Genomic DNA, 25,464 nt, shown 5'->3' with positions numbered 1-25,464 from the left:
TATTTTCTAATTTAGTGTGTGAGAGGATGGCAAATGGAAATAAGTTGAAGTAGAACTTTTGCCCTGTCCTTTCCACAAAACATTGAAGGGCTTTGCAGCACAGGAGTGCAGGGACTTGAAGAACTGTGGCTGAGCAGTTGTAGGGAAGACCACAAACTGATCAGCTGATAACACAGTGATAGTGCAGTCAAGGTGTTGTATTAAGGGCCACAAGGATGATCAGAGGGCTGGAGCACGTCTCCTATGAGGACAGACTGAAGGAGCTGGGGCTGTTCAGTCTGGAGAAGAGAAGGCTCCAAGGTGACTTTATTGTGGCCTTCCAGTATCTGAAGGGGGCCTACAGGAAGGCTGGGGAAGGACTTCTCAGGATCTCAGGTAGTGATAGGACTAGGGGGAATGGAATGAAGCTGGAGGTGGGGAGATTCAGGCTGGAGGTGAGGAGGAAGTTCTTCACCATGAGAGTGGTGAAACCCTGGAATGGGTTGTCCAGGGAGGTGGTTGGGGTGCCGTCCCTGGAGGTGTTTAAGACCAGGCTGGCTGAGGCTCTGGCCAGCCTGATGTAGTGTGGGGTGTCCCTGCCCATGGCAGGGGTCTTGGAACTAGATGATCCTTGTGGTCCCTTCCAACCCTGACTGATAACTATGATACTATAAAACCTGAGACTATGATACTATGATACTATAATGTATCATGACATCTATGGTGTGTGGGAATTCAAAGACATTGTTCTATCTCTTTTTTTCATGTGTGTTTTGCAGTTAGAAGGAAGCACATTTATTTCTTTCCTTTACTCTTGATCCTTTTACCCTTCTCCCAGTCCACAGTTCTGGAAAATAATTGGTCTGTTTATTCTTATCAAAGATGTGTGATCAGCAGGGAAGGAGGTTGTTTCACTTGTTTAGGTAGTGCTGTCAGTCCTGAGGTTGCAGTTTGCCCCCAACTCATCAGGGCAGATGAGGACTTAGCTCCCTAGTGAATAGAGACACAGCAAATGCTGTGTCCTGCTCAGGAAGTTGTGATGAGAAGAGTCTTGGTCTTTGTAGTCTGATATTTGAGTGTGTTCTATTTTATGATCTCTTCAGGTGGATTTGTTTTTCTCCTGTACTTACAAGTGTTTACAGAGCCTTTTCTTTAACCTTGCCCTCCAGCAGACTCCCGCATGCCCCAACAAGAAGCCGAAGTGATCCATAGTAATCAAGCCAAAGTGTGCAAAGAAATTCCTCTTGCTCTTCTAATGCCCATTTACATTACTTGTATTCTGATCTCTGTGCTAGTGGCATTTGGGGATAACAAAGGTGAGAAAGAAGCTCGCAAACAGTTAGTTTTGAGTCTGTTGAGGAGATGGATGAGAGGATACAAAGCATCCTCTGAGAGGAGCCCCACAAGTTACTGAGCAGGGCCTACAAAGTCATTTGAGAGTGAGCAGCTTGCCTGTTGTCTTTTTCCTTCTCAGTGTGGAGAATGGATGCTGCAGCCACTCAGTTACTTAGGGCTCTGTGTCCTGCCTTGTGTGATGCATAAAGAACAGAAGATGAAGCGTCAGAAACCACTGACTCCATGTAAGCCGTGGTGCTGCAGCTGGAGCTATGAAGACACTGGCAGGTGGAACAGCACAAGCTATCGAGTATGACAGCTCAGCAGAGGAGCAATCTCATTTTGCTCCTGTGACAAGACTAGATCTATTGGCAGGGGATACTGCCCACCTCTCTCTGCCTGGCTACCCAAAGCACCAAATGCATCAGTACTAATGGGAGTAATTCTAAAGGTATCAGGAAAACAACTTGCCTTGTTCATAGATCCAGAAGAGAAGGGGAAGCATGCACCCATTTCCAATTTTTAGTGTCATCATCTATAGGCAAGAATGCTATGGCTCAAAGGATCAGTAGATTTTTCACAGTCTAGTATAACTGTACATTTCCCCTGTCTGGTATTTCTCAGAGAGCTATTTTTCCTGTGTTGGCAACAAAGAATAGAGTAAAGGTGGGGGGTGGGGGGTAGGGTATGACAAGCAAAAGCAAGCAGGATTTTACAAACATTATCTGCCACCTGAGTTTACTTAATGTGGGCACAGTCCTCATCTGAGATTGATAATGTGCACATTGCTGTCTAATTGAAACACTAGTGATTGCACAGTTGTGTCTGAGCAAAGTGTAGAGGCTTTTATGGACGGTATGGCAAAGGACAGTGAGCAGATCATCCCTTTGTGATTTCTTTTTAGGCTTGCCTGGTGCACAAACACCAGGACATTTTTTACTGGGACTACCTACGCACTTGCAGCCCGCAAAGCCAATCAGATCCTGGGCTGCATCAGGAGAAGTGTGGCTAGCAGGTCGAGGGAGGTGATCCTCCCCCTCTACTCAGCCCTGGTGAGACCCCACCTGGAGTACTGTGTCCAGTTCTGGAGCCCCTATTACAAGAGGGATGTGGAGGTGCTGGAACGTGTCCAGAGAAGGGCCAGGAGGATAAGCAGAGGGCTGGAGCACCTCTCCTATGAGGACAGAGTGAAGGAGTTGGGGCTGTTCAGTCTGCAGAAGAGAAGGCTCTGAGGTGACCTAATTCTGGCCTTCCAGTATCTGAAGGGGGCCTACAGGAAGGCTGGGGAAGGACTTCTCAGGATCTCAGGGAGTGATAGGACTAGGGGGAATGGAATGAAGCTGGAGGTGGGGAGATTCAGGCTAGATGTGAGGAGGAGGTTCTTCACCATGAGAGTGGTGAAACCCTGGAATGGGTTGTCCAGGGAGGTGGTCGAGGCCCCGTCCCTGGGGGTGTTTAAGGCCAGGCTGGATGAGGCTCTGTCCAGCCTGATCTAGTGTGGGGTGTCCCTGCCCATGGCAGTGGGGTTGGAACTAGATGATCCTTGTGGACCCTTCCAACCCTGAATGAAACTATGAAACTATGAAACATAGCAGCAACAGGCTGCCACTGCCCAGTGACACCGATTGAGCAGCTGTTGTGTTTTCTAGGGTCCTCGGTAGCACCAAAAGTTCTGCTCTGGTAATGGAGTTTCATTATTCCATGATATCTCACAGTCTTCATAACTGTGGGGCAGTGGGGGAATCTCTGTGTCACCACCTCATGCCTCGCTGCTCAGAACCAGCCACTGCTGCTCTGGTTTGATTGTCAGCTATTGTCCTGCCGGCGTCCTGGAACTCATGTGGTTGTTCCTTTTAACTGCAGTGTGTAAGATTAATTAAACTTTAAGGACATGAAGCAATGTTTTGTTTGGTAGAATTATTCTATAATCCTTGGCAAGTTTCAAAATCCAGGGCCTATAAAGATTCCTTTTTGTCTGTTCAGAATTGCATAGCTCTCCCCAAAACCCTACTGCTAAGGCAATGATGTATTACTTTCACTTTCATTATATGTTTTTAATCAGAGCGTGACTTCACACTAGACAAAGCGATGCTTTATGCATGGTCTCCCTTGTTTTTTGCTCAAAAATCTTTTGACATGATTAATTTTACTTTAATGCTTTTGTCTTGTTGTAATAGTAAGGATGATGGGTATAAACCAGGGCAACAACAACAAAAAAAAATGCATGCTTTTCTGTCATGATGCTTCTGAGCATTTAAAACATATATTAAATGAAAGGGGAAAAAAAAACCCTACCACAAGAGACTGATCCAACTGGAATTAAATTTCTTGCTACATGAACAGAGAATGCAAGAAATAAATAAAAATGATGCAGTCATTGTTTTAGGTTGGGGGCTTTTTTTGATTTTATTTTTTTTCCCTTAGCAGTGTATCCATCTGTCTGATTAGAAGTGGTGAGCAGGAGAGAAATGGTGTCATGCAGATTGCTGGGTGTACAGCAGATCCTCCTTCCTGCAAAATTCCTTTTCATCTAAAGCACAAAAATGATAAAATATTGGGAATATTACTGAACTCTTACATGGCACCTCCCAACCATGTGAAGCTGCAGCAGATCTCTCTTCATAGCTGTACTTTTTTAGTACAAGGCTAACTGTAGCATTCCTTAAACTTCTTAGTTTAAGGAACCACATCACACCTTAGACCACATCAGCTTGTAAACCAGGGAGGGGATTCAGTGAGCATCCTGGCCTGCATCAGGAACAGTGTGGCCAGCAGGAGCAGGGAGGTCATTCTGCCCCTGTACACTGCACTGGTTAGGCCACACCTTGAGTCCTGTGTCCAGTTCTGGGCCCCTCAGTTTATGAAAGATGTTGAGTTGCTGGAAGGTGTCCAGAGAAGGGCAACAAAGCTGGGGAGGGGTTTGGAGCACAGCCCTGTGAGGGGAGACTGAGGGAGCTGAGGTTGTTTAGCCTGGAGAGGAGGAGACTCAGGGGTGACCTTATTGCTCTCTACAACTACCTGAAGGGAGGTTGTAGACAGGCAGAGGTTGGTCTCTTCTCCCAGGCAACCAGCACCAGAACAAGAGGACACAGTCTCAGGCTGCACCAAGGGAGGTTTAGGTTGGAGGTTAGGAAGAAGTTTTACACAGAGAGAGTGATTGCCCATTGGAATGGGCTGTCCAGGGAGGTGCTGGAGTCACCACCATTGGAGTGTTCAGGAGGAGACTTGATGGGGTGCTTGGTTGCATGGTTTAGTTGATTAGATGGTGTTGGATGATGGGTTGGACACGATGATTATGAAGGTCTCTTCCAACCTGGTCTGGTCTGGTCTATTCTATTCTATCTGAACAGTGGCAAATGCGTGTGTGGGAAATAATACATTTAGGCTTAGGTACTGCATGAAGTTTGGGTTCTAATCCAGTGTGAAAGCCATTGTCCAGTATAAAGTATAATATAGGAGATATGTTTGGATGGGAAAGACAGAGAAACGTCCCAGAGGTCACTAAACTGGAGAGGTTAGTCAGGATTTCTGGTTGCTTCTTTTCCTATTTATACCTTAGTCTTATTTTAGTTATCTTGGCCTTCCTGCCCTTAGCTTGGGATATTTATATCTGCTGTGTTTGTCCATGTGTAAGGACGAACAATGAATCAGGCACTTCGATTTCCTTCTCCATCTCACTCCTTCATGCCAGCAGCAATCACACAATATCAAGGAGCTGTTATTTATTTGTCTTCCTCTGTCTTGCTGATCATAACAAGCAGTAGGTAACCTTGTCATCCTCAGTGCTCTGAGAAAGGCAGCCTGCCTTCTCCTTCCTTCCCCAGCTTGGCTGTGCTTTCATTTCCACCAGGCACTCTCCACTGCAGGAGGTCTGGTCTGAGTACATCTTCCTATTGCTATTATTTTGACTTTAGATTTCCCTTGAATATGTTCTGTAACTGTTTGGCCTCATGCACAGCAGACTTCCATCTTCAGTAGCAACACTTTATGACTGCCAGCCAGTACCTGGGGACACAGCTGGTTCTAGAAACTCTTTCACTATCTTTATTTATGCATTTTACCCCCAGGGGAGTCAAGTAGAAGGAAGGTAGAATGGTTTGCTTCATATTCTAGTCAGCAACAGAGGACCTGGGTCACTCCACTCCCCAGCTCACTTGATTTCTGCTGCAATAAGTTCCGTTTCTTTCTCTCTTGTTTTCTTTGGCAATTTTGTGACACTCAGTTGTGTCAGCCTTTCCTGTGCAGGATGACACTTTGTACTTCCTGGGCAAATAATGCCAAGTCCTTCCTCTGCTCTTCTGAAAAGGCTTTGGAGTCAGTAAGGGTTTCTCAGTCCTTCATGTGTGGGGGTGTTTTATCCAGTTTTCTCTCATCCAAGCTGGTTACTTACAGAACAGACAGTGTTTATGAACTCGCACTGGGGAGTCTTGAGAGACATCTTGAAAGGCATAAATGCCAGTTTAGGTACCACTGGGTGCCTAGCACACACTGTGCCTTTGGAAATGTTACATCTTTCAAATAAAGAAATTCACCCACTGTACAACTTCTGCTTTCTTAGAAGAATGATAGTGTGCTAGAAGCAAAGATTTCCTCCTTCAGTTTACCCCCAGTCAGTTGGTGACTGAGTAAAAGATGTTCACACAAAGTAAGTCAGGTGGGATGGGCAAGTTAAGTGTCTTGACATATGCCAATTGTAATTTCTTTCCCCTTCTTTTGTCATTTGTGAGAATAGTACACACCTTATGTTAGTCAAAAATACATGTGGATGAACACTTCTTGGCAGCCCTGATACATTTCATCTCCCTTACTCCATTTATCCAGCAGTTGGGGATGCTGCAGCTTCTGCTTCAGTGCTGTGTGGAGGATGGTTTCAGCACTGCACTGGAAAGCTTGAGCCAGCATTAGCATATTGCTAAGGCAGAAGTCTTGACATTACCCCCTAGAGAGAGATAGTAAATGTGGTGAATGTATGTAGAAGTTGTGCAAGTGCCTGTACTCACGTGCATGTGCTCAGATGTAAATACTCCTATTGCATTAGAAGCTGCTTTTAGATTCACTTCTTATATTTGGTCCCTTTTGGAAGGTTCCAACCCAGGAAAATTCAAGTCATAGCAGAAGAGAGATTCAGACACAGAGAAGGTGACTGATCAGTGCAACTGTCCAACTTTAAGCCTGGATTTAGGAGTTGTGTGGTCAGACATAGCCAATAAGCCACAACACTTCAGAGAAGTGAGAATTTAGGAGTGAGAAAGAGAAATGCCATGAAGAGTAATTTTTTTACACCTTACCTACTCTGAGATTTGTGTAGCATTAATGAGAGCTAGGCATGCATGGAGATGGAAGTGAGCTCTGGTGTGGTTCTAGTTGCTTGCCTTAGAAAGCATTCCCTTCTTTCAGCATCTGAGCTGACAGTTTATGTACAGATGGGCTGCAAACAAGATGGCAGAACACCTCTAGCTGTGCAAGACATAATCAGAAAAAACTCTCATGGAAGTCCTCAGACTTCTTTCAGAAATTGATACCCAGTTTACAGATTCTTCTCCTTTCAAATGTTCCTAAACCAAAGGGCAGTTTCCTCCCAAGAAGTGTTTTGTACACAGTTATTTGCAGTACAGCTTTCAGGAGCCTGCCTTGGCTTTCTCTGTTTTGTTAAGTGCTGTTACTCACAAGAGGTGCACATTTTGCATCCTCAACTTGATTTGCTGTTGTATGTCCTTGCTGTGTTGCAGCAGCTCATTGTTTGTAAGAAGTCATTCTCTGTTCAATTTTCCTCTGTTTTCTCACAGCTTGATTAAGTTCCTTTCTCCTTTTCCTTCCCTATCCCTTCCCCCTTCCCTGCTCAGCCCCCACCTACTCCTGTTCCTTCCCTCTCTTTAAGACAGGAGCAAAATTTATTATGGACCTGAGAGGGATTTTTCCTAAGCTTTCAGTCTCATACCAGGTGTTGTATGAGCTACTGCTTTCATTTCACTGAGTGCAGGAGTATCTGCAGGAGCAGACTAATATGTCTTTACAGGGACGGCCTTTGGTGTGTTGTTTTGTCATGTTTATATATTGTGATTCCACTCCCAAATGGGGATTGTGCTACTATAGGGTATGCAACTGCAGAACCACTGTTCACACCAAGGGGGAAAAAAAAAAGGTGTTAGCAAATTGAATAGTAATGAATTAACCTGCAGAAAAAGCATTTTGCCCTAGTACACAGAAACCCTGCACAACTAGAGCATATAATTTTAAATGAAGCAGGCTCTAGGAATGCCTCAATGGGTGTGATGTCGACAGTAGCTCATAATTCATAGATATGAATTATGGCTGAATATCAGGAAAAAACTTCCTGACATTGAGATCTATTAGGTTGTGGAATAATCTCCCATGGGAGATAGTGGAAATCCCATTGCCTAAGATCAGACTGAGCACTAGCAAAGGTACTAATCCTGGCCTCAGTCTTTTAGGGCAAATGAATTGATTACTTTAACATATGCCTTCCCATCAGTCTAGACAAGTGCTGTCCTATAGTATTTGCCAAGCAGGAGCAACAAAGGCAGCTGTAGCATGAGGAAGCCCCATGACCCCAAGCCACTCTGCTTGTGAAGATATCACCCCACAAGGGTTAAAAAAAGGGGTGACTTTGAGCCCTCCAAGAGCTGCCCTGGAGAATTGCTGTGCTGGTTCCCTGGGGGCCTTGGCTTGAGACCTGGAGCTCCCAACTCAGCTTGCAGCTCTGATGCTGGGGGACTCACAGCCATAGTGCAGGATGCCTCTGATCCTCCCCCAGGGCCTCCTTCTGTGCTGTCCCAGAGCAGTCTCTTTAAAACAGGACACCAAGCACAGTGTCAAACACAGTAAGTCACTTCACAGCAGTGCTTGAGGGTGCAAGGCCTGAGCAGGTGGAGTGGGGCAAGTGAGAAAAGCCTGCCATGGGGTGTTCTTGTCTGTAGTGCCTGCAGGAATCAGTGTGTGAGGTAAGCTGAGCTGCACTTTTGGCATGGAGAGGCTGGTTGGTTTCCAGCTGCAGTGCCCTGCGCTAATCTGCACCCTTGTGATCTGTGTTTGAGGGCTGAGGTGTGGGAGCAAGCCCAGCACCCCACTTGTTTGGCAAAAGAAAACCCCACTCAGGCTCCTGGGGAGCTGCTGAGAGGTGTGAGGGACAGTGAAAGGGCACTGAGATCCTTTCCATGGTGTGAGTATTTGTTACCTCTGAACCTGGGTAGGCCTACACACAGGCACTGAGCTCAGCAAGCGCCCAGGGCTTCCAGTGGCTGATGTGAGCCTGTCCTTTGCAGTAACAAATTATCTGTGACTGTATCACTTTAAAATTTCCCATTTTGTTACAAGTAGATAATGTATCTAATATGTGTGATTTAGCTTTAATTTAAGGGGAAAAAAGCCTTCAAATCTGGGTTGGCTGCAGCTACAACTATTAAGTCATGCTTGATTCCTTGTGAGTGAAAACTAGATAAATGCAAGTGAAGAAACAGTTCTGCAGTCATAAAAATAACCAGCACCTTAATGTACAAGGGTAGGCCAAGGCTTTGAGTTCTGATCATTTTTAGAATGGAAGGGAAGGAAAGAAAGGAAGGACAGAGAAGGAAGGGAGGGAGGGAGAAAGGGAGGAGGGAAGGAAAGGAAAGATTGACTCAAGAACTGGAAACTAGGAGGTGGGAAATGCTCTTCCCTGGGTTAAGCAGGAAAGGAAAACTGAGAGATGCCCTTGCATCACTTTTGGGTGGGGAGGCTTGTTATTAGAAATCACTAAAATAGTTTGAAATAGAATTACTATGGTAAGTGGTGTAAGAGCCATGCTGCTTCTCTTCCCCTCCCTCCCCCCAGTTCTGTGTGCCAAAGAGGAGTGTGTGGCTCATGTCTGTACTCACCAGCAGCGGTGTGTGCACAACCTTAGCAAACATGTATACCATATATAAAAGCTATTTTTGCTGATTCAAATGACATGAAGGGAATGTTATAAGAACTGCCAGATCAGAAAGAAAGAACCACTTGGGTGTTTTCCTTGACAAATCATTAAGGACTAGGAAAAAAGTGCAATTAAAGGTCATGGAGCAGTCTTCTTCCCTCATGCATGTGGAAGGCATTGTGCAGGCATAGCTAAGGCAGAATTTGACTCCCAAAGGAACTCATTTTCTGGATGCAAAACTGAAAGAAAATCCTTCTGACCAGCTTAGAAGTGTGTGTGATAAAAAAATTACACCAGCAGAAAAATGTATTCTTATCATATCTCTAATTCAGCAGAGTGTTAATCACACTGATGTTCAGCAGTGTGTTTAAATACATGCTTAAATACTTTACTAACTGCTGCCTGCAAACAGCTCTATATGATGGTGCATTAACATAGGACACAGTTTATCTATATACTCTCTCCAGAGAACTACAATTACTTTAAGTACTCCAGCAGCCAGTAGCACAGAGCTGGATGGTCTGTGGTGTCCAGATCCCTGCCTTCTGGCTAGTCTGCTTGCAGTCCTTGTCTCCCATCTGCATTACCACTGATGTCTGCCTGAGCTCATTTAAACTTGCTCTGTTCAACAGAGTGACAACTGCTGGAGTCAGCTGGGCATTTCCTGGATCCCATTCACTTCAGCTCCAGGAAAGACAGATACATCCAGGGCAGAGGTGTCTCATGTCAGGGTTTACGCAGCGCTCAAGACTCCAACTTAAATCTTGTTAATGTGCAGGGTGTTTCAGGGCCTTTCTATACTGGGCGCATTTCACCCAGCGAGGTTGGAGCCACTGTCCTCCTGTCAGCTCTTGGGCTGTCTCCAGCATGGCTCCAGGAAATGATCATTTCAGTGCTCAGAAGTTTGATTTTTCTTAACTGCAAAGATTTACAACAGCAATAAAGCCCTGACACAGCGTCCCTTTTCCTGAAGCCATGATTTGGCTTCACTCCAGCTGCTTGGGTTTAACAGCCTGGCTTCCTCTCAGAGAGGCAGAGCTGCCAGGCAAAGACATTTCTGCTCAGTGCTGGTGCCCACCTGAAGAAGTTGCTGTCACTTGAGGGCTTTTATTTGAAACTTTCAACAGAGGAAAATAATTCATTGTCCTCAGAGAGAATGCTTGATGCCTTGGAGGAAAAGTCCTCTGGCTTTTCATGGCACAGACCAGTAGTGTTCAGCAGGAGTGAAGATGCGTCTTGAAATGATAGAAGAGTCTGAATAATGCTGAGCTTTCTGTTCCAGGAGAAGGTGTTTTTGTATAGAAAACTTCTCTTTGCAGAAGCAAGGCTGTAGAGGTAGCACTGAAGTATTGGAAGACTGAGGGATTGTGCCCCAGTTTTGGGTGGAAGGAACCCTGAGGAGGATGCGGGCAGAGTGGAGGAGCGACTGGCTTGGGTTAGTTGGCTTTGCTGGAGCTTGCGTGGTTGGGTAGGGAGGGCAGACACCAGAGGGCAGACCACTGGCTCCAAAGCTGAAATTTGTCCTGGGTGAGTTCCATCTGATGCCAAATGTCATGCAGGTGTCATAGGGAAAAAACAAACCAACCAAAACAAATCAAACCAAACCAAACCAAACCAACCCCTAACTAAAACACAGACAGAGGAGAGTCTAGGCTATTAGAAGTAAGAAAAGTGAACTGTGTGGACCAAATTCATACCACTCTGTGAAATCTGTGGGTGACATCTGTTAGGATTTTAATGTTTGTTCTTAAAAATGATTTGATGGTTATCCACTGGAGCAACCCCCTGGCAGATTGTAAGAATTTGGAAAGAAATATTTGATTTACTCCCTTGGTGATGCCTTTTTAATGTGTCATTTCCTGCTACCAGTGGATACAGCATCTGCTGAAGTAAGGCCCTGGACCTACTGGAACCTTTGAAACAAAAGAGTACCTGAGAGTACAGCAGTTGAGGCTGTCAGTACCATGAAATTAGTTCAGGTATTGCTATACCATGCCATAACAATTGCCAGTACTCACAGTCCTACCCTGGGACTGTCCCCTCAGAGCACAGCCGTAACACTACCCTTTGTCATGGGTCTAAACAAAGCCTGAGTGCCTAATTCTGATTCTTTCAGGGAAGTTGCTGCAGAGTTACATTAGCAGTGTTGCCAACAATTTTATCTCTGATCTTGCACATTTAGTGTATTAAGACAGAGCTTTGTGATTCAACTGATTATGTTTTAAATGGGAGGTTTTGATCTTCTGGTTGAAAATTAAAAGCAAATTGAAAGTAAATTGAAGAAAGTAAATTGAAGGGGCACCAGGCCTATGGAGTGTCTTGGATTTAGTGATCTGGATTGTAATTTTTGAGAATGTTTTGGGTTATCAGCACTTGTACTGTAGAGCAAGGAACAAATAATTAAGGCCACGAGTTCTGTAATGTGATTGGAAGACAAAAGTTTTCTTTTGCAGAAATGCTTAGTGTTCATCTTTATCTCAATCATGGTTATGCATCTTGGTACTGCAGAGGGACCTTGCCAGGCTGGGCAGATGGGTGGAGTCCAATGGGATGGCATTCAACAAGTCCAAGTTCCAGGTGCTGCACTTTGGCTATGGCAATCCCATGCAGAGCTACAGGCTGGGGTCGGAGTGGCTGAGAGCTCCCAAACACAGAGGGACCTGGGGGTGCTGATTGACAGCTGCCTAAATATGAGCCAGCAGTGTGCCCAGGTGGCCAAGAGGGCCAGTGGCATCCTGGCCTGCATCAGGAATAGTGTGGCCAGCAGGAGCAGGGAAGTCATTGTGCCCCTGTACTCTGCACTGGTTAGGCTGCACCTTGAGTACTGTGTCCAGTTCTGGGCCCCTCAGTTTAAGAAGGACATTGAGACATCTGAATGTGTCCAGAGAAGGGCAACAAGGCTGGGGAGAGGCCTTGAACACAAGCCCTATGAGGAGAGGCTGAGGGAGCTGGGATTGTTTAGCCTGGAGAAGAGGAGGCTCAGGGGTGACCTCATTGCCCTCTACAACTACCTGAAAGGTGGTTATAGCCAGGAAGGGGTTGGCCTCTTCTCCCAGGCAACCAGAACCAGAACAAGAGGACTCAGTCTCAAGCTGTGCCAGGGGAAGTTTAGGCTTGAGGTGAGGAGAAAGTTCTTCACCGAGTCATTTGTCATTGGAATGTGCTGCCCAGGGAGGTGGTGGAGTCACCATCCCTGGAGGTGTTCAAGAGGGGATTGGATGTGGCACTTGGTGCCATGGTCTAGTCATGAGGTCTGTGGTGACAGGTTGGACTCGGATGATCCTCTAGGTCTCTTCCAACCTTAGTGATACTGTGATACTGGAATTGTGAGCCTCCAGTGACACAGATCTCAGCAAGTGTCCCAAACAGCTTTTTGTAACTGCTTAAAGGGTCTGCACATTGCAGAACACCAAAAAGTGCTTCGTGGTGTCAGAAAACAAAACAAATCAGAAGACTTATCATTTGAAAGCCTGCATACAGCTGACCATATGGAGCTTGTCTTTGCAGGCTTTGTGTCTAAAGTTTGACTTTAAAGGCTGTACAGAATTTTAATGAAGGCATTTCTCTAATAAAAATGCCACACTGCTTCTTGGGATGTGTACAGTCAGTGCCACATTCCAGTGGATTTGTGCAGGGTAAGTAAGGTCCATTGGCATATGGCATAGGCTGGTTTCACCAGCTCATTTTGCAGGTAGTTGCTGTTCGTGTGTGTTTGTCATCTGTGGAGTAATTTGAATCTCAATCTTTTGTAATTTGGTTATAGTCAAAGGACTACAAGAGTTCCAGCTCAGCTGCTTTCCTTCAAGGGAACACCCACTAGCTGAACCACAGTGGCTGCTAGGTGGTTACAAATGTAGGGTAGAATGGTGCTCTGTTAAGCAATCTCACCAGTGCTTTAAGGTGGTTGAAATAGTGGCATTTTGAGTTGTAAGAGGTGAGAAGCAATTACTGCAGCCCAGCTGATCAGTAGTGGCTTTCACAAGCACAGTGCTAAACCAGAGTGGTTGTGTTGGTCATCTCTTGGTGCTCTGTAGTGTGAATCAAAACTCTTTGTATCACTGGTAACCTGGTTAGTGCAAACCCACATCTATTTTAGCCAGATGTGGATCAGCAGTGTCCATATGAATATATGTGATCACATGCACTGCATTTGGGATTGTATTCTGTCCTAACTTAGAGGGAAGCTGCAAACTCCAGGGACAGGATTGGGCTGTGTTAATGTCTGGTAGTGATGCACTGCCCATTTTGTCAGTGTTTTTACCATGCAACTCAAAGAACTCAAGTGCACTTCTTTATTTCCTTTGTCTTGCTTTTCCTGCCACATTTTTTCCATCTCTGTTGTTGCAGTTTGAGCTGGGTGCCCCCTGCAATGTTTACTTCCTGTGTCCAGAAGTCCAGCCCAGAGGGGTGGACACAGGAAATTATGTAGTATTTCCTACCACAATTCTTTGCACCACTGGATCTTATAGTGGTGCAAATTCATCAGAAATGCAGGTTGAGTTTTCACTAGCAAGTGAACTGCTGTTGGACAGCACAAATCTGTCTGCCCATGCATCCTCATGCATCTTAGCCAGTTCACAGCTAAGATGTAATCCTGCTTGCATCAAAATGCAAGTTACCCCCTTGCTGGGGGAGAACTGAGGGTGTGCTGACCCTTGTCAGTAGTGCTGCCCTGTGTTAGAAGCATCCCCAGAAGCTGCCCTCAGGTAGACAGTCTTCCTGTGCTGAGTGGGAGGACTTTCTCTACCCATACCAGCCAAGCGAAAGAGAAGACTGATTTCAAAATGATCCTGGTTTTGGCTCTCCTTCTTTTGGCCATGAAGGAGTCTGCAGGAGTTTGCAGGGCTGGGCTGGGTCATGAGAAGGTGCTGTACAGGGAACCTAGGATATCTGTGTGTTTGTGGGAAGCTGGAGGAAGCTGACTGCTGGGAGGGAGTGCCTGGTTGTGGTGTGTATGCAGGTTTAATAAGAAGTAGTGTTCCTGGGATGGGTGATGCTCAGGTTCTGGTAAGCAGCTGGGAACGTGTGAGTTGGTGCAATTTGGCAGCAGTGTGTTGCAGGTAATACCCATCCCCTTTGCACATTCCTGATGGAACAGGCACACTTCAGCTTCTGCTTGCTCCCCAAAAAATTGCTCTTTAGAGAGATGAGGAGAGAGCTGTAGTCTGACCACCTTAGTGCAGTTCACTTTGGGATTAACCTTCAGTAAAGCACTCTCTCCATTGGCAAGCACTGCCTGTTGTGAAAGGAATCCTTGTTTTGGGAGGTTGCCCCTTGAATTTTTTAGGTGATTTTTTTTGCATCCATTTCCTCGTGCCCTCTTTCCCCTTCCTTAGCCCTGTAACGAGAAACATGCTCTTTGTCAAAAGCCAGCATGTTGTTTCCCCAGCTTCCAGATCATTGTTAAGAGAGGGAAGGAGAGAGCTTTGGCAGTGTGTTGGTGGGGCAGGGAGCTGTGCCTGCGATGTTGGGCTGGGACTGGCGTGTGGAATAGGAAAGCAGATGAGTGTGGGCTGCCAGGGAAATCACTGAGTGAGCCTGGGCGGGCTGCTTCGGGTAGCTGAGACAAGAGGAGGCAAAGCAGGTATGACTGAGAGCTGTGCCAGATCTGAGCACCTGCCGTGCCCGGCGCAGGCAGCGGGGCTCAGCACCTGGCAGCATCGATGTGCTGAGCGTTCGCTGGGGCTGCTGTGCTCCCTTTGATGCCTTCCCTTTCATGCCCAACACCAGGAACAAGCAGAAGTGCACCGCTTGGGAGGAAGCTGCCTATGGCTTTTTTTGTGTGTGTGCTGCTTTTCACCTCCTTTGTTTTTTGGTTGACTGCAAAACCTGAAGCCAAAAGATGATGGAAATGCCTCTCCCGGGGAGGGGGGAGCCCAGCACACCTCACCCCATCTAGTGGTTTAGTCTCAGACTGCCGGTGAGAGGGATTGCGGCAGCAGGAGGAAGGCTTCTGCAACTCCGGCCTTGGGCTCGGTATACTTTGCACTCTGTAGGTGATTCAGAGATGCTGAAGCAGCCGGGGGATGAGTACGGCAATAGCTGCCTGTCAGAGCCAGGGAAGATCCCACTCGAGGGCCTGGCACCCTGCGTGACAAGAGCGGCAGACACGACAGTGCCAAGCCCTCCGGAGTCAGGAAATGTGAGAACTGAGCAGCCTTAAATCGGCCTCTGTTTGCATAAGCATTAAGATACAATCTCCAGTGATATCACACACCATTCTTTGTCACATGTCAGCGCACAGAAGGGACCGTGCTGAATTTCTGCTCACGGTATTTATGCTTTGTTGTTCAGCGAGTAGATCCTGCCTGTCACGCCGAAATCTTCTGGAGACAGGATTTTTCACAAGGCTTCCTGCACAGCAGCAGGGGCCAACTGCTTTGCTGACATTCACTGTGGTGTTTTTGCACCATCCTCTTTGTGAGGAGCTTAAGTCTGTTGTTGTTCCTGTTTTGCAGATGAGGGACAGAGGTGCAATGAGGCTAAAGTCAAAGGTATCCTTTATTTTGGGGTCCCCATTTCAAGGCTCAATGTTTTCCAGCCTGCCTCTCCCATCTACTTCACCTTAAGAGCAGTGAGCACGGAGTGCTCGTGGGGGTCAGATCAGGCTCTCCAAAACTGAAGCATGCATAATTAGTGCTCTCAGGACAGGGGAGCTGGGTAGCAGTGGAAAACATCAGCTTAAAGCACTTGTCTAGCACCTTGTAAAATCATGTGGGAAAGGCAAGGACCAGATCCCATCTAGCTCAGGACATAGCTGCCTTTCTTGAATTCAGCCTTCACCAGAACCTGGTCCAAGCCACAGTTACTAGGTCAAGTCCCAGTTTGATTGATGCAGACTCTGTGTCTCAGTCCTCACTTCACCTGATTTACTGCAAAGGATACTTCCTTGAACAATAGTCTTGCAGAATCAATTTGTTGTGCAGAATACCACATATGAATGTTTTATCATGAGACTGTGTTATTCCCCAGGAGCACATCTTGGGCTCTTCTTTAGAGACCATAAATCCAGGTCTAAGTGGATACACAGCATATTCTGTAAGGCATCAACCATCACTGAGCTGACATTGCATAAGTCACAGTGGTGGACAGCAACTGTCTCCTTATAAATGATCTGCAGGATTTGGTGGAGCATCTGGGTGACCAGGGACAGCCTTTAGTAGGTTGGGAGGTAAGTAGGGTATAACAAAGCAAGAGAGGAATTGCCACTTTGAACCTTCCCACAGGACTGTACATTACATCCCCTTCTCTACATCATGCCAAGATGTTTGGTGTATTCACTGACGTGCTCCTCAGATGCTGTACCAGCAGTGCAGCTGCACAGTCATTTCCATGGGGAAGGCTCAGGCTCAAAACTGACATTAGTGGGTTACTAGCAAACAAAACTTCACATGGATTTGCTTGGAATTGAGGTGACAAGGTGCAGCTTAACCATAGGAATGTTAACAGAGGTATCTGCCATCTACTGTCGATTATTCTCTTCTTTCAACTTTGCTTCATTATCTTTTGAGCAGAAAATAGCAGTGGGTGAAAACTGGATGCCTTTAAAGTCAGTGGCAGAACTCCCACCGTGTTCACCAAGGGTAGAATTTCATGCTTATTGTGGGCAGCCTTTCCCCACAGTTATTAAATAACAAACAGTGGAAGTGAACAGTTCACTGAGGAATCCTGGTGTTTGTTTGTATAACCACCTTGGTGAGAAATAACAAGTAACATTCACTAACAAAGGCATAGTCTTCTGCAAATGATGTATGAGCCAAAGAAAGGTGAACAGCATCTGATACCCTGTTCTCAAGACATAATTGGACCAGCTGTGGTCTGGCCAGCGTTTTGGGGAGAGGGTTGGGAATGAAATGAATATTGTGTCTCTGCCAAGAGCAGAACTCCTGAAATGAGTTCGTAGGTGTCGTCTGTACTGGAAAGAGACAGCAGCTCACGTTACTCTGCCCTCTGGAGAGCTGTGGAAATATCCACTTTTCAGGTAGCAGTAGCTGAATATCATGTGTCCAACAGGTTAGGCAGTTAATATTGCAGAAGGTCATTATTGACTCCATATGTCCTCTGGTAATGACATGGTGTGTCTGGAAACTCTTGCGTCATCTGCACAGGTCATTAGCCATGGTAAGCAGGACTTCTTGGTGGGCACGGAGTCTTGAACAGGCTATGCTCAAGCTGTGCAGTAGCTGAGGGAGAGATTTCTTTGCCTTTCCTCATGGTACCTCTTGTATTCCAAGCAGCTGAACAGTTGAGGTCAGTAAAAATCTATGGATTTTTTGAAGTAGTTGGTTTTCTTTTAAACTTTGAGTGGAAAATCAAGTGCAGTTTCTGACAGGAAGTTGGAGCAGAGCAGAGGAGTGGCTGTGGGCTGTGTCACAGCTCTCAGATCTCTTGGGACCAAAGCTCAACCCTCCTCCTGTCTTGAAAAATGCCATTCCCAGTCCCCTTCCGTGCTAGTTAGTGTTGAAATACAAATAGACAGTGGAAAGTGTGGGGAGGAGGAATTGATGACTCCTTGACTGAATGTGTGAAGAGCAACCAGATGCAGTTTCCTAACTGGCAGAAGCTAAGCAAAACTGGGTAAGTTCAGCTGCACCCATTATTGCTTGTTTGGTGAGTGAGGTGTGTCACTGTCACCTCTCCACAAGAGCTGGAGGTGCCTTTGGAACATCATTTTGCATCTGACTGACCTCATAGGCATCACGGCTGGTCGTGTTTGGTTTCATGCACATTCAGCTTTAAGTTGTAGACTCTGTTTTAGAAAGCAGGTCCCAGAACATTATCTGGCACCCTTCATTAACTAAGGTTTGGCTGTGTGAGGAGTTTTTGCCTGGGACAGCTATACTGATGTGCAGAGTGCTGCTGTGTCTTCCACCTGCTTCTGCATCTGAAGAACGTTCAGGAGTGTCACCTCCTGCACAATGTCACTGGTATTTGTGTAGTACAATATTTCTCAGCAAACACCACTGCAGGCTTGGACTCCACTGCCTTCCAGATCGTTCTCAAGTATAAATCACCCCTTTGGTTTTGACCTGAGAAAGCTCTGCCTGTCACATACCTGTACCTGGGAATTACCTCCCAGCTTTACCGAGGGTCTGCTACCAATCATGCACAAACTGCATGGGAAGGGGGCTGCTGAGGTGGTTGTCTTCTAGAGGGCTGCTTGAACTCATTTGAGCTCTAGGGCCAGGAAAGGACATGTTTGTTAACCATGGGCCTCCTGAGGTTTGGGAAGAGTATGTGAGGGGCAAGGGCTTAGAAGAGGTGGTGTCTGTTTGCTCCAGCTAATGCTTGTATCCGTCCATGTCACGTAAGGCTCTGGCATCTCTCACCTTGGTAGCTAAGCACGTTCCTTTGATGACCATGGCTTTTTGTCATCTTCTCCTTCTTCTTAATAGGCTTTTCTCCTTCCTTTTAAAATTGGCCTTTAATAAAGTTGAGAATTCTTGCACAGGGTTTTATAAACATGTGTTATTAAATTTGAAATCTGTTTTGAAAGTGCCTCTATCCTACTCCCTCCTAGTAAAGTGACCTTTTTAAATGGAGGGAAGTGGGTTTAGATGACAGTCATGATAAATGCGGTCATGTTCACTCAATAAAATAAGGCCCAGTGCATTTGAGGATAAATCAGTGAAATGTACAGCCCCACCTGTCTGTCTCCATCATTCATTTCCACTGTCACTTTCACAGTGGCTGATGGATCACAGTTGCTGTAAAATTAGACAGCCTTTAATCTCATTTCATCCTGATTAGCTTCTCCTTACCCTTTCCCTCTAACTCACTGACTGACACGCTAAAAACTCACACCAGGCTGTGCTTGAGCGTGGCGTACAAACTTCTCTTCAAATACCCTTCTTGTGGGGCAGGCAGGTGTTCCACTGGGTTGAAAGGGAAAAAGGAGAAGATGGGATTTTCACATTATTAAAGGAAAACAGCAGACAAAAGCTTGTAGGAAATTAATGGAAGCAGCATCCTGGCCAGACTGTGTGATGGACCAAACTCTTCCTGTTACACCCCGGCAAGCCCAGTGAGAAGATTGTTCTTGCTAGGGGCTGAATTTGGCATGCTCATTGCCACCAAATTTGGCCTGTAACTATGAAAATTCAGGTCCTGTGTGGGTGTGTGTGTTCATCAGGAGTCATGGTTTCTGGCATAAGCTTTCCAGTGCTTTCAAGCAGCATTTTACTGTGGAAAAAAGAATTGTTCATTCCCATAGTTTTAATTTCTTGTGCATAGCTCATGGTTCTGAGGGGCTCTGAAAATGCTCATAAAGACTGTGATGTTGGAAATGTCACAATTCCAGTGTCAAAACTCCCTCTTTCTTAGATGTCCATAGTATTGCTCCATCCTCCCCCTTTTGTCCAGCTTCCTCCAGCCCCACGTGCAGATTCATGAGACCAACAACAGAGATTTCCCCAAAGCTCTGTGAGAAACAAAGGTCACAGTAAAGGTCTGCAGTGTTTTATTGCAGTCACCTTTCCTTCTGAAGCCCAAATACTACCCTCCTTTCTAAGGCAAGCTTCCCTTCAGCTTTCCTGTGAGTTACTGGTGGTAGTTTGGGTCATTTAGGCCAAATTCCTTGTCAGTGGGAATGCTGCCATGAAGTTAAGTAGGAGCCAGGATTAAGCCCTTAGTTTTCAAGGTTTAATTATCATCATAAATGTGGGAGTCTTGTTTCATGGTTTCTGTGCATGGGAACAGCAGAAAAGCTTAAAATATAATTTCTTTCTCTCCTGGCCCTGTTTGTGTCGGTATGGAGGATAAATAAAGTGTTTGCAGAAATGTAAGCCTGAAAAATAGGTATGTGTGCTGCCTTCAGAGGGTTCTCTTGAGAAATGCTGGATATCTCCAGACTGGCCAAGGGAAGAGCCTGGTTGAGGCTGCAACCACTAGCTTGGACTTAATTGAAAACCATAATAGAGCTTTGCGTTAGCTAAGAGTTAAAGTCCCTGCAGACTGATCCTGGGGAGTCTCTTCTTGAGAGGAGTCATCCCAAAATGCACCTAAGGAAGGCAGCAAATGCTCCAGGGGAGACCCAAATTCATCCACAAAATCAGGGAAAGTGCTGGGGTTTTGAGAAAGAGGATTTTAAGATAGGAAGACATCTGAGATTAAAAAATGAGAAAAATAGGATATGGGGGCTGGGAGGATAACCAAAATATGTTTCATTCTTCATTCCACTGCAGGGATCTCTAGGTAGTACAAAACCTTGTGCAGTGCCTAGTGCAGGATTACTTCTGAGTTATGTAAAGTGTAGTAGTAACAAATAACCTTAATTAGTGAACTTCTGCTGCACCTGGCTACCCCAATTTAAGAACTGCTTCACTTCCATGACTCGTGCAAGAGCACAGACTATGAAAATGCTATTCGACCTTTAGTAGAATCTGAAAACATACCTTCCTTATTCATCATTGCCTTGGCAAAAGAACTTCAGCAAGAAGCTTAAATGAGCCCACTTGATCTGTAAGAAAATGTGTCCTAAATAACAAAGCTGTGCCTGTTCCTTCTTATTATTATTTGCATATGCTATACTGCACAACTGCATCCTGAGAAAAATAAAAGATAATAAAACAAATGAAATGAGAGATATATCACCCAAAATAATCCAAGTGTGAGATAGGCTGCCTCTATTTTTTTTTTGTTGTTTTGTTTTATTATTTTTTTTTCCCTCTTGGCATTGGCAAAAGAGCACAAAGTAAGAGCTGGCCCTGAGTCATATTGATTTCCCACTGCACTGGTTTCCTAAGTGCTCTGTTGATCCGTGTCAAGCAATAAGTTCCCTGCCTGTACATGCACATCACCTCCCCATTTGTCCTCACCTAGATTTAAGGTGCCCATATGATGAGCTGAACAAGGACATCATTTTTCCTACTGGTGTCACTGGGCCAAAAAGTACTCTATGTGGTATGATAAGCAATGCTGTGGTAAGTTTGCATTTCTACCACATAGTATCACGATAGTTCTGTACAATAATATCTGCCTCTCTCTATATAAGAAGTCCTTGGGTTTGTCTCTTACCATTTGTAGTGGCAAATATAAAAACAGATGATTGCAACTGTAGTTGGTGCAATTGCAGCACCTCCCCCCCCAAAAAAAATTAAAGGGGGTATTGCAAACCTCAGTGCCACAGTTTTGATCTTTGTTAACAAAGAGCTCCCTGGTTAGATGGATAGAAAATGTGTGGTTGTGCTGCTAATGGCATTGTACAGGAAATTAAGCATATACATTTGGAAAAGGCATTAAATCAGCAGGACCTTAATTTAAAAACTTCAAACTGTATGGAAATGCAGCTTGTTCATTGCTGTGGAATGGAAAGCTACCCAACACACTGACTCTTCTTGTGGAAACGCTGCCAGCAGAACAAAGCTGGGCTGAGGCTTCTTTAACGTTTCCTGCCATACAAGGATCCATAATGTCTGCTGATTTTCAGGCAAATAGCAGGCAACTTCACACACACCCCTTTTTTACAGGTAGTTTTAGAGCAGCATATACAGCACTTGGGCAGGCATGAGGGATGCTCAGGGACCAGAATCCCAGCTTTTCTCCCAATTATTTGCAAGATTAGATAGCACAAGATTGCAAGTAAGCAGCATTGTCAGCTTCTAGGGCTGTGGACATATGTGCTTGGGGTGATGCATTCCCCTACTCTTTCACACAGGTGTAATTGCAGTGTTGTGTTTTGTACTTCTGGAAATACTTGAAGGAATCAGTGCCCTGAGCTGACCAAAAGTTCTTGCTTTACTTGCAGTTATGCCATACAACAGTGCCCATCACTGTGTCGTGGAGGTGGAAAACTTCTTGTTTGTTCTGGGAGGAGAAGACCAATGGAACCCTAACGGTATGTATAGAATATGGAAAGGCACAGGCAGCATCTGCCTTCCTGTGTCAGTTTGTCCATCAGATCAGAGTCATGAACAAGGGATTTTGAGGACATTCAGCCTAATTGTTGAACCTGGTGAAGGCTACTTTCAGACACTGGTGTAATAAATATCTGATACTTTAGCGTTAGCATCTCGGTCATTCATCAGCTCCCACATCCCTCGAGAGCTGCCACAGGCAGCAGAACAGACTCTTTCAAATGCATGCACCAGGCAGCAGCTGTTAAGAATTTTAACCTTCATTTCCACTCTCCTTCCAGTCATAATATAATAATGCAATTGCAGTAGATGAATGCTTCTCTTCTATTGTCAAACAAGATACTCGCAGCTAAAGTTGTTAATGTGTTAATTATCTAGACTCTGAGATTCTTAAACTGGGCCTTTCTTTCTGATTTTTTTTAAGTCTTGTGCAAGAGCTTCTCGTATAGATTATCTGCTGCTACCTTCTTTGATTTGATTACTTCATAAATTTACTGCAAAGAGAAATTAAACAATTTAACAGGCTTCTGAGCAAAGCAAAAGGAGAATACCATGCCTTGCAAAATGCACAGAATTGGCAAGACATTGTTCAAAAGCTTGCACATGAAGAAAGAGTTGTAGTTGTAGCAGTCTGTGTAACAGAGATAATTATGACTGAGAAACCATAAAACAGCTTGCAGGTACACATTTTTACTTTAAAACACCAGAGGGTCCAGCTGAAATTACATATACTGCATATATTTTATTGTGAATGCCCCATTTCAGCATCTGCACTAAAGCAAATTATAGAAAATTGTTACATCTGTTCGTTCCTAAAACCTGAGACAAACAATCCAGTCCACCCTATCAGTAAATGTCTTAGGAGAAGAGGCCTTTAGTTCTGCTGCTGGTTTTCCTTTATATTAATCAGGAGATAGCATGGTAGCATTAATGATGATTATTATTAGGACTGTCAGCCACATCCAACAACTGAGGCCCCATGTTGTGCTTGGTGGTAGGCATGTGGATAGTAAGAGGCAGACCTTGTTCCAGACAGTTTGTAATTAAATAACCATTTCACAGAGAGGGTAGAAGAAAAGAAGTGTAACTACCCACAATTTAAGATGTGGAAACTGAGTTTCAGGTTGCTGGAGGGATGTTAAAAGGGGTACATGGCCTGCATCTGAGGTAGGAGTTGAGCACAGCTGTTTGTGAGATGGGTAGCACCTTAGCTCTAAGGTCACCTAGATCAACTCTCGAGGTGAAGATGTTGCTGAAGATGCCCAAGAGCTTCCTTGTTCTGTGAGTACCAATGATGTGGTTTTCCTGTAGAGACAATAGGAATGAAAGAAGTAGAAGCACTGCTGGCCCTGATCTCTTTACAAATTTACCTTGAGAGAAATAGATTTTGTCACAAAAAGTGGACCTGAAATCACAGACGATGTCCTGTGCAGTTGCTGGGCAAGGTCTTCCTTGGAACTGATTTGTTCTAAATGTGCAGCTAAATGGGAACTGCTCACACTTACCTGCTGCAACTGATGTAAAGGCCCTTGTTTGCTGTTGTCATAGCACAGAAGGGGTTTCAGGTGGTCCTAGCTGGAACTGTCTTGCAAGAGCATTACAAAGCTTTTGATTTGAAGGAGAATGTGCCAGGTGTTTTTCCAGTAGAAATGAGCCCTGAGGTGGGGGCAGTGGAAGGAGCACCATACATTTCTTTAGCATCAGACCACTAGGTTCTTGAGAAACTGAGCAGAACCCAAGGAGCACTTGTGGCCCCAAAAAGCTGCTCCTGTGACTTCTTGACACCCCAGAGAGCATATGAGACACTTTTCCTCACTTTTTTACATCCTTCCATGGTAAAGGGGTCCCTGAGTGCAGGTTGCAGAACACAGGCATGGATTTAAGACCAACCTTCAGAGCCCTTCACCTTTTGGTATGGCTGCAGAGACCTTTCTGCAGAGAGCAGCATCTGCCTCTTTTTGGTCCATTGCGCTGATTTGCTAATCCTGATTTCTGACCACTTGTCACAGGTTCTGTGCTCTGACAGGTACTTCCAAACATGTAACGTCATGACTGATGAGCAAGGCAAAGCAGTTCTCTTTCAAACTGAAGTCCAGAATTAAACTGGAGTCAAACCAGTTACACTACGCCTCTTAACTAGGTCATCAAGTCCTTTTCCTGCCATTACAAGCATCATATAGTCCCATTGTGTAAATTTTCCAAGCTACATGCCAAAAGCAGTTGGATTTTTAGCCCCCACTACTGCTGTTGGAAAGCTGTTACAGAATCCAATTGCTCTAAATGACTGGGAGCCTTATTCTAATTTCCAGTGAGATGTGTTCTTTGACTGTTTAAATCACCTTGTTCTCATGCCAAAGTTGGCCTTCAGCTTAGTAGTTTTTCCCCTCCCAGAGATTTGTTCCTCTGGTGTATTACAGAGAGCACTCCTATCCCCTTTCAGCTTTTGTTTTCCTAGGTGCAACAAGCCAAGTTCTTTGTCTCCTGCCATAAGGTGAACTTTCTGTTCCTCATGTAGCCATAGCAGCTCTTCTTTGTGCCTGTTCTGGTTTGATTTCATCTCTCTTCTTGTGAATGACCAAATTTGTGTCCTGTATTCCCATTCCAGGCTGACTAAACCCTTCTCTTTCTACCCTGTGCTATACAGACCCCTGCATATGTGGTGTGTGTAGTGACTGTGTGTATGACACATTGTTAGGAGGGCATGGGCCCCATATCATAGCTTTGTGTGACAAGTTACAAAGCTGCTATGTAACCAGTGGCCACTGAAGGTGTGGTGGATACAGCAGCATGAAAACCTCCTACTGGATGTCCAGACTTAAGATCAATGCTTACATTGTTTTGAAATCCTGCTTTTTGAAACAAACATGAATGTCCTAAACAGTGAGACCTGGGGGCAGTTGAGTGCCTGCTGTCACTGTTTTGCTGGTTATTGAATCTGTGACTCTCAGTGCCTTCTAGTCTAAATTCAGGCAGGGATCAAAAGCAAAGCCCCACTTCACTAAATCCAGTGTACCTTAGTGCCCCTGTGTCTTGAGATGTGTTTGAGTGGTGTTGAGCATAAAGGGCTTGGGTCCTCACGAGGCACCACGCTGGAGTCCAAGGGAAGTGTTGCATCATTCATCAGTCTTCTGCTCACATGGAACATGCTTATAACATAGCGAGGGAATGAGTTTGCTTCCAGACGGTGTGGTCAGCATGGTTTCTTTCTCTGTTTTCTTGTAGAACATGAGCTTAAATTATTATGAATATAAATTTCATCTGTGTGGTTATTCTTCTCTGCAGCCTTGGTGGTCTGTTTAGACATGCTGAGGGAAGTGTGGAATGAAATGAGCAAAGCGAGAGGCTTGTCCAATGCAAAAATATTCACCTTGTAGAATACCCAGT

The 25,464-nt window shown here is 45.2% G+C and overlaps 1 protein-coding gene across 4 annotated transcripts in view; it reads left to right on the top strand.

Annotated features, from left to right (window-relative positions):
- KLHL14 (kelch like family member 14) overlaps window positions 1-25,464 on the top strand; it is a 107,440-nt gene that overhangs the window by 66,136 nt on the left and 15,840 nt on the right. For all 4 annotated transcript variants that reach the window (XR_010989791.1, XM_068158765.1, XM_068158763.1 and 1 more), the window contains one exon: window positions 21,972-22,061. Coding sequence is in view for 3 of the 4 variants with exons in the window: in XM_068158765.1 (XP_068014866.1) it covers window positions 21,972-22,061 (90 nt within the window). In the remaining variant the exon portion in view is untranslated. The remainder of the gene's footprint in view (window positions 1-21,971; window positions 22,062-25,464) is intronic.

This window comes from Melanerpes formicivorus, unplaced genomic scaffold, assembly GCF_026170545.1.
Source record: "Melanerpes formicivorus ecotype bairdi unplaced genomic scaffold, bMelFor1.0.p_v2 SCAF_42, whole genome shotgun sequence".
Lineage (NCBI taxonomy): Eukaryota > Metazoa > Chordata > Aves > Piciformes > Picidae > Melanerpes > Melanerpes formicivorus.
The sequence above is the reverse complement of the archived record's forward strand: the minus strand, read 5'-3'. Positions and strand labels throughout refer to the sequence as shown.